The sequence below is a fragment of the Terrapene carolina genome, unplaced genomic scaffold (assembly GCF_002925995.2).
Source record: "Terrapene carolina triunguis isolate 2854851 unplaced genomic scaffold, T_m_triunguis-2.0 Scaffold706, whole genome shotgun sequence".
Classification (NCBI taxonomy): domain Eukaryota; kingdom Metazoa; phylum Chordata; order Testudines; family Emydidae; genus Terrapene; species Terrapene triunguis.
In genome coordinates this window covers 7,895,493-7,905,247 of record NW_020665057.1, presented here as the reverse complement: position 1 = coordinate 7,905,247, position 9,755 = coordinate 7,895,493, and the positions used below count along the sequence as shown (strand labels likewise).

Below are 9,755 nucleotides of genomic sequence, written 5' to 3'. Positions count from 1 at the left end.
TGAACTCTTGCTGATGACAGAGTATCATTTGATTTGCCACCGACTTGTATAATCTTGTATAAAGAGAAGAGCCTCATCTTTTTACCATGGATGGACCATACCTACCAGTTGAAGACTCTTATTGTTGACACTCTGTCAGATTAATCTGTAATTGCTATAGCATTGGCTTTCTCTCCTCTCACCTAGGAGCTGAGTCCATGTATCAAGCCCAGAAAAGGACCAATTTTTGTTGTTGTTTACTGAGATAGTTAAAAAGTAACCTAAATCTACTCACAGTGATGAACTTATAATGTAATTAAACCTTCCTTATTGGGAGTTAATTTATTTATATAAACCCATCAGTTTATATACATTTTGAAATCTACATACGGTCAACAGCTATTTTTAGTAAACAGACAATGGGTAAATTCCTGCAGTCCTAATCGGTGTTTTACCTAAAGATTTGATTGCAGGATTTGATCAAATAAAAATCTTATAATTTGAAGAATGTACGGTTAAAAACGTTTTCATTCTGTTTGTGAATAAGCCTTTCATTTTGCAAATTATCAGGTTTAGATTTCTATAAAGATCATTCTATACTTGCATTAGTGAAGCAATTTAACTTTTGAAAACAATTAGTGAGCTTTGCTAAGTAAAAGCGAAGACACCTGCCAAGCACAAACAATTGTAAAATGTTAAACTTTGTATCCAAACATTTATTAATATTTGTTATCAGTTCTGATCCTTTTTTGACTTAGTTTCTTATTGCATACTTATTGGAACCCCCTGGTAGATTTGTTTACCTTTCTAGTAGAGAAAAGGTGGTGAGTCCAGAGTACATGGATTACTAACTAATTTAGCTCAGAACCTCTATTTATCATTTTAAAATATTATTTACTGGTAAAATTCTGCTTTAAAAAACAGACACTCACAAGTAACTATTGTTTGAGTTGTTATATTAACAACTCAAACAATAAGAAACACATGTAATGTAACCCCAGGACATGTCCCTGGTCTCATTTATTCTAGAATAGCTGGATGTTTGGTACACAAACACTCATTTCCATGGCAAGTCAGGTCCTGCATTTGGTGTTACCTCTTAAAGGTCATATTTTAAGGACTTTAAAAATAAAAGTGATGTTCTCTAGAATTGTAAATCCATTACTTCTAAATGGGAAATATATCCATGGTCTGGTAAACGAACAGCTTTAGTTTAAAACTTCTAAGTTTTAGTTTAAACTGCTAGGTTAAAATTTTTAAAACTTCCCTGCCAGTTTATATGGCGCTGCTCCATTGAAGTCAACGGAGCTGTGCCCATTGACCCCAGCAAAATTTTTATCCTTTTGGATTTAAACTGCAGTATTCAAAACTGAAACACAAAATCTTCCCTTCCGTGTGCCCCTGATAAACCTGGTAAGGAAACTATTCAGAATCCCAGTGCTGCTGAGAAACACACTAAAACTATTGTAAGGGTTAAAGTGCCTGTTTTATAGGCAACTTCCCGCTTTTACGGTTGTTTGAGAATGATATGAGATTATTTTTCAGAGAAGTTCAGTTAGTAATAAATAATCATTAAAATGTGACCTTTGGCTGGGCTACATGGCAGCTCAGTTCCATGCTGTATGAGCTTATGCAGTGATTATTCTAATCCAAGCCATACTCACAATGTTAGTGACATCTGGAGAGGCTCCATTCTGCAGCAGGAGGAGGACTATATTCAAGTGGCCCATAAATGCAGCCACATGTATTGGTGTGAGGCCAGACTGTGAAACAAAGCAACAGCAGTTTTACTCCTCTGCACAGGGGCTGAGGGGCTTCTTCATTTAAATAAAACATGACTAAGAAGATATGGAGAGAGGGAGAAGAAGAAAAGGGAGAAGAGAAGGAATGTTTTTTTAGGAGTTGAAACACTGTTCTACCTCTGTTATAGCCTGGATTGAAGCCCCATATTTCACCAGGAGTTCCATGACTTTGATGCGGTTTTTCTTGCAGGCAATGTGCAGTGGAGTAAAACCATTCTGTGCAAAAAACAATTCTGTTAGCTAAAAACATGCAGCTACAGTTCCCACACAGCTCCAGGCTGGCACACTGCAAGCAGTAGTGTTAGAATATCAGACGCCATTGTTCCTCAGTCATAGTAGGCTCTGAGATATAGAAAAAAAACCCCAAGTCATCTTAATGGGCTGCTATTTCCTTAATACACAACAGTCTCCAAGGCTTTCTGCCCACATATTGGAGAAAAACATATAAACTAACAAAACACGGACATTCTCCTTTTGACAGTCAAGAACATACTAGAAAGCAAATATAAAACCATCCATTTGGGAACAGCTTACATATATTGTGGAGCCTGCCTCACGTGAAAAAACAAATCATATATTAAAAGATGATGGTGATAAAAACCAACAGATGCTTCCAAAATTATCTACTGTCATTTAAAAAATAGGGGGCAGGATACTTAACTGCTTGCCTTTCTCCTAGATCACATCTCATTTTTCTATTCTCCTTTAAAAAAGACTCTCTGACCTATGTGTCTATATCTATGTATGTCCAAATGTATGCAGTATATCTACTGTATATTTTATATGCAGGTGAATACATGCATTCACTAAGAGGCAGCTTGTACTAACGCTTTCTACTGAGCATAATCCTTACTACCATTAAGAAATCTATTCGCTTCCATGGAACTACTCCTGGTAATAGGATCTAGGACCCCAGTTTAACAAAGCATTTATGCATGTGCATGAGTACATCCCTATTTGACTTAAGCATATCCTTAACTTCAAGTCCATGTTTAAGTCCCTTTAAAGTCTATGGGGCGTAAGCATATGCCTAACATTAAGCAAATGCTTACATTCTTTGCTGAGTAGTGATGGATGCTGAATTGGGACCTAGGCTGGACAACAAAGCCTTGAAAGATCAGGACCACAGTGTTTACTTTTTTAAGTAGACACTTGCTGAAAAATACAAATTTTTTTTTAATGCAAAGCAAGAACGTGTTAGATAATCATTGGTTTTTCTAATGAAAAAGGTCAGAATTGCTAGTGCTCAACTAGAAGTACAGCTAGTTAATCGGTGAGAGAGAGGAGGAGAGCAGCTGCTAGAGTGACAGGTTACTCCATAGCTAGTCTCTGTTAAAATAAATGTTACTTATAGGTTGACATTAATATGTTTTAAAACACAATAATTAAAACAACTGAGAACATATGTAGGGCTTTATATCTTCAAAGTGCTGTACAAACATTAACTAATTAAGTGCTTCAAGAATATTTATCTCAAAATGAATTATTCATAAAGCTTATTCCATCACTTTACTTGCTAGAGATACTATGTAGAATAGTAAATTAACTAGTCCAGATAGCTTTAAATGTTAGCCTGGAATAGCTAGGCTTAGATATGGCTCAACACAAGCTTGGTCCGTGCTTCTAGCTGGCATTGCTCAGATGTCCTAGAGTTGCCCTCTAGTCTGGTTGTTGACAAATCTGAGTTATGAAATTATATCTCCCTTTTAAATGTACACTTACACCTTGCCTACAACATCCCAATGGTTATCTCTGTCTTCCTCAACATCATCTCCCTTGCAAAGGGGCATCTCTAACTATTAGAATTCTATAGTATGTCATTTAACCAGGCTCTGGTCAGTTGCTTTTCTCCTGTTCTTTTTAAAGGACGGGGAAGCTTTATAAAATAAATTAATTATGATGACCAATGTTTATTGTGATTAATATTATGGAGGAACAACGGCCACTCCATAGTTAAGGGTGATAGTAGCTTCGCATTATAAGCCCAACAATTAACCCTCCCAACTTCCCCAAAAAGAAATCAATACCCTTGAAATTTCACATACTGTGTCATATCACTGGATTCATTTTCTGGGAAGCTGTAGTGTTTCAGAAATTTCCATTGTTAATTTTATTGTATTTAGTTCATTTTACTACATCTTGTTGACCTTGCTGTGGTCATAAAGTGTTCTTGACAGGCTCTTTGTAAAGTCTTAAAGGCCTTAGACATTCATGAAGTCAAATATGATTTTTTTTCTTCCTGTTTAGGGGATAATAGTCAGGTACCTGAGCACAAGGAATTATTCATAATATAATATTTTTATTTATGCTTCAGAAAAATAAAAAATTGGACATGCTATGATTAATGATATTTGGTAAATGGAAGTTCAATAAGTGTAAAAGTCTAATTTTCTGCCATCTAGCAAAAATGTTGGACAATTTAGTTTAAAAAGTCTACCTCGAGAAGTAGTATTACGTCCACACCAATCAGCCTTTTACAGTTGTAACAAATACGAACTGCACCACCGTGCGGTAAAGTGTGAAAGGCCAAAATGGCAAACGCATTAAAACACTGGAATGTGTGATAGTGTTAGCTAGCAATGACTGTGATTCCAAGAACGGTTGCATAGCCTCAGGAATTGATCATGCAAACACTTGCTAGCGAACATAGTGTTTACTATCATGAGTAGACCCACTGAAGTGGAAGTCCTACATCCAACAGTAACTGCTGTTTACAACAGTAAGCACTACATCCTATTGACATATGACTACTCAAAGAAGTAAGCACTATGCTCAGTAGTGTTTGCAGGATGGGGCCATCTACAATCTGCAGCGGTGTTGCATTAGAGGGGTGAGGCAAGTTTACCAGGGCTCGAGCGTTGGGATTTGCTCTCTTGTCCAGCAGAAGCTTGGTGACACGATAATGACCACAGTGTGCAGCAACATGTAGGGCAGTCAGGTAATCCAGTGTGACATCATCAACAGGAGCTTTGTGCTGCAGTAGATGTTTGACACATTCCACGTGGTCACCCTGAGCAGCCATGTGAAGCGGAGAGAGTCCATTCTGTGCCAGCAGAAAATACAAGTGTATCAAACTTCCAGTAAAAATCACTCATGATTATATAGTGCCATTTATTCAGAAGAATCCAAACGTGCTTTACGAAATGTATAGGAATAACTTCATCCAGCACTGAAATGCAGCCACCTATGGGATGTAACACTAACACTAACAGTGCACAACAACATCACAGACAGTTGTAAAAGGGAGTGAAAAAGAATGCCATAAACCCATGGCAAATGTGTGGAAAATGTAGGCAGGCAGAATACAGTTATCCAAATATGGAAATTAGCTATAGTGCATTGTCTTGAGAAAAGTCTCATGGTATCTTTAATGTCAGGACTGTGCTTCCCTAGGCTGTGACAAACCTATGCTAGGCAATAGGGTCTGTATTCATTCAGAAGGAAAAGCATCTACTTAATCACCAACACACATACTATAGAACATCTTATTTTCCCTCAAGGTCTCCAACAATAAATACTGGCCAACCCTGACCCTTTTTAGTTTATGAGACCTGATACTCTCACAGCCCATAGAATCATAGAATATCAGGGTTGGAAGGGACCTCAGGAGGTCATCTAGTCCAACCCCCTGCTCAAAGCAGGACCAATTCCCAACTAAATCATCCCAGCCAGGGCTTTGTCAAGCCGGGCCTTAAAAACCTCCAAAGAAGGAGACTCCACCACTTCCCAATGTGGGAAGATGTCATGGACCCTGTGTTACAACTTTCAACAAGGAATTATACGATACAGTTGTAATCATATTTATGTTCTTGGTTAAAATAAATACATAAAGTACAAAATAGTAAGGAACTCAATTACAAACCTTCTATAGGCCTTTTAGTAATTAAACACAAATGAGTCATGCTTTCCCGCATAGTTTACAGAAAAAAGGCTAGTTGAGTATTATTAATAAACCCTGCCATAACATTGTAAATGGTACTGTAAGCAGCAAGTTACCATACACACAAAAGACATGTGGGCTGATTTTCAGAGGTGCTGACCACTCACAATTCCCACTAAAGTCAGTACAGCTGAGTGTGCCTCAAACCTCTGAAAATCAGGGCAATGGTACTTATGAAAGAGTTTGCAAATGTAGGGCTGATCCTGAGAACACTTACTAGGCAAGTGTAGTGCTCACTACCAGGAAAAATCCTGCTACATTTGCTAGTGTTTACTGAATCAGGCTCTAGTATCTGAATATGGCAACACTTTGATGTGCTTAGTTTTTAGGAAATGATCATCAAGTGGTTTGGATGAAAGCTCCAGCCTAATCAACTGCTGGGGATTTTGACCTCTCTCTTGACAAATGTACACAATGGGGTCTTGGTAGAGCTATGCCAGGCAGGCTGCTGTACCACTCTCAGCATTATATATGTCATTTTAAAATAAGACAAAAATTTATAAAATATTGAAGTTCATGGGAAGGAACTGAAGCAAAGTGACTTATTTCTATTTTTCATTCATCTGTCTGTCTCCAATCTGGAACAGCTCCACTGGGGCTGGGGGACTAGAAGGGAAGCTGTCTTTAACACAGGTTTCATTTTACAGGTCAGGTATGATTATGGAATTGTGTATTGATGATGGGAGAATGGAGCGCTCTGTAGGATCCATTCGCTGTACAGATCTTTCATGCCACACCTGTGGCTATGCTTCAGACCAATTGCCCGAGTGATCTCTAGAAGACCCTGGACCAGCTCCTGCCACTCCCTCATCATAATGGAGGGCCCTGACTCAGTGGAACATATATGTTCAAAATTTGGGAAACCAGCAATCGACGTGTGGACTTCTTTTGTGCCACAGCCATTGGCTCCATTGGGGGCTCCTTGCTCCTCAGTGCAAGAGAGATTTTGGGAGAGGTGCAGTGGAGTCACAAAGACATTTATTATTTAATATTTATTTATATTTACTATTTTATTAGCACTGCATGTATCCCGCAGCCATTCTTTCTAGCAGACGAAGAGCACATCGGCCAAAGGAACCAGTGAAGCCATAAGGATTCCTTTGCACATCCCCTCCCAGCTTCTAAACAGACACCCATTGTATAACCTGCCCACACAGGATGCTCACAGGGATCCAAAGTTAGACAGTGCAAATATGTCCATGGCACAGCCCACAGACCCAGGGCAATGAAAGAAGTAAGCTATTTTTAATGTAAAATAGCCAATACTCGTATCGATTTAAAATAGATCACAAGACTGATATCTTCAAACTTAGGTGTCAACAATTAGTCTCCTAAATCCACGTGTAGGCACCTAAAAAAAGTGACCTGCTTTTCAAAGGTGGTGATTAGAGCTAGTCAAAATTTTTCTAACAGTAATTGAAAATACTAATTGTACTAGTAACTAGTTTAAGTTACTAGTTCAATTAGTGTTCAATTACTGTTAATATTAGTTACTAGTTAGCTGAACTGTAACTAAGGAACATTAATGGTAATTAATTTTAATACATTAATTCTAGACAACTCTTTGGCGAGGAGACTCTGTTTAGCTCTATGTCGGCAAAGTGCTTAGCATATTTAGGATGCAATCTGTTATGACCATATCAATCTCTTAAGAACACAAAGACAAAGTGACATTCTCCATTTCTATTCAGACACTTCACATCATTTAATAAGTATGGTTGTCCAGCACCTGTTTTCATCTGCCTTTGATGCAGTATGTAGGATGAGAAATCTATCCTCTGATTGCCAGAGAGAATTTGATTAAAGGGAAGAGGGAATATCCAAAATAAAGAAAGCTTTTATATTAAATGGCTTCACCTTAATTACACTAATTTAAAAAAAAATTGATGGTTGTATATTTATTCATTAATGGGAATACTCTGGAATTGTTTAGTCTACTAAAGGACAAAAGTAGATAAAAGATCAGACAATATAAAGGGAATGATCTTACCCTGACCGAAGAGATGGGATACATGACCCATCTCTAACTTCTATGATTCCATGAAACCACGTTAGTTAATTCCTGTTGTATGGGATGAGAACAGGCCACTTGTCCTGAAAAAGTACTGGTCTATATCACACACATAACCTGTCTCTTAAGAGAAAATGGAGTGATTTTGTTCATGTATGCCAATTCTCCTTATGTTGAAGGTTCAAGTCCCTATTTTCAAGAGAAAAACCTTACTTTTGGATTACTCTATCCAAAATATTTATTCAGTCTAAAGCGTTTCCTGTGGTGTTACTGACATGTCCCTATATCCCTCCTCACCCTTCCAGCGTACCTAGTAATTACTTTGAAGAGTTGTCACTGATATTAATTTGTTCTGTGAATGAGATACTCACCTTGGTCCTTGCAAGCAGTGGGGCACCCCGTTCCAGGAGGAGCTCTACAACCTGGTCATGCCCACTTCGTGCGGCACAGTGGAGTGGAGTCAGTCCATCCTTTAAGCAAAAGGAAAGCGTTAAACATATATCCAGACTGCCCATCTTACTGCTGTCTATGGAACAAACATTCAGAAATCTAGCCCACAAGTTCCTGATACTGAGTGGGTGCTGAGCACCTGCAAATCTTGCAAACCTTCAGCAAAAGCTATCCCTTTTATTAATGTCTAGATGAAACTGACTTAGTAGAATAAAGCTTTACCCCCAGCTCACCCTTGCATCAGTGAAGGACATTCTGGGTTACACCCTGAGAATGGTGGAGAGGAAAAACATTGAGTGTGCAAACCCATTATCAAAGAAGAGATTGCATGCATGCATCTCCTGCCCTCCCCTCACTCCCCGCGTGGCTTTGAAATTGTGCTGCCTCTCCCTGAATACTGTGTGATGGCCGAAGGATGCTCAGCTAATCAACCACAGTGCTTTAATTGCTTTTGATACAGGGATGAAATAGTAAACATCCATGCCAGGAAATTATGCCAGAAAATTTCTAACAAGTAGGAGGAGAGGAAAGACTTTGAGTGGAGGAGAGAAACCAACAGAGAAAAGACTCTTCCTTCCGAGGCTCAATGACAAGCAAGATCTAATAATCCTTTGCTAAACTTGCTGTGACCAGGGCCAGCTCCAGGCACCAGCGAAGGAATCAGGTGCCTGGGGTGGCCAATACATAGGGGCGGCACTCCATCTGTTAGTGGGGCAGCATGTCTGGGTCTTCGGCGGGAATTCGGCAGCGGGTCCCTCAGTCGCTCTCTTCCTCTTTGAGCTCCTGCTGAAGTGCTGCCGAAGAGGAAGAGAGGGAGTAAAGGGCCCACCGCCGAACTGCCGCCGAAGAATGGAGCGGCGCGATTGAGCTGCCGCCGAAGTGCCACTGGTAGACTTTTTTTTTTTTTTAACTTCCGCCGCTTGGGGCAGCAGAAAACCTGGAGCTGGCCCTGGCTGTGACAGCACCATCTCTGAAATTTTCCCTCCATTGTAGAAGACCACCCTGTCCCAAAACACGTGCTCAGGCTGCTCGGTCACTGAACAAAGCAGTGTTAGAGAAAGATGGGTCAATGAAACACTTAGAAAGGAAAGTGCATTCTAGATAATGCTACTACTGTCTGGTCCTTCCCTGAGAGAGAAAGAGATAGCAAATGCAAGCAAATGCAAGGGGGGGGGGAAAGATGATGAAAAAGAATAAAATATCAGTGCTGAATGACAGAAACAAGAAAATCACATAAGATATAAAAAGAAACCCAAATATAGAGAATTTTAACCTTAACAAACCGCAATGCTGTATTACTATACATGCACTCAGATGAGCACTCAATGCATGTTCAATACAGATGTGTAATTGAGATGTTTTCTTTGAATTTAAAGTAATAGAATACACCATTGTGACACCGATTGACTTGCTTGATATATTTACTTCTGAGGGAATTCTGTGCCAAAACATTAAAAATTCTTCACACAATATTTTAAAATTCTGCAAATTTTATTTGTCAAATAAATGTGGCTTCAGCATGGCAACCCACTGGCTGCACTGATGCCCACACCTCCCCCGATACAGGGACTCA

The 9,755-nt window shown here is 39.2% G+C and overlaps 1 protein-coding gene across 1 annotated transcript in view; it reads right to left on the bottom strand.

Moving 5' to 3' along the window:
- The window catches only part of ANK2 (ankyrin 2), a gene marked incomplete at its 3' end in the record, with an annotated part of 233,445 nt that overhangs the window by 116,515 nt on the left and 107,175 nt on the right, over window positions 1-9,755 (bottom strand). Inside the window, exons 10-13 of the mRNA XM_029913507.1 lie at window positions 8,104-8,202; window positions 4,627-4,824; window positions 1,899-1,997; window positions 1,644-1,742 (exon numbers count right to left, since the gene is read on the bottom strand). Of these exons, the coding sequence (XP_029769367.1) occupies window positions 1,644-1,742; window positions 1,899-1,997; window positions 4,627-4,824; window positions 8,104-8,202 (495 nt within the window). The remainder of the gene's footprint in view (window positions 1-1,643; window positions 1,743-1,898; window positions 1,998-4,626; window positions 4,825-8,103; window positions 8,203-9,755) is intronic.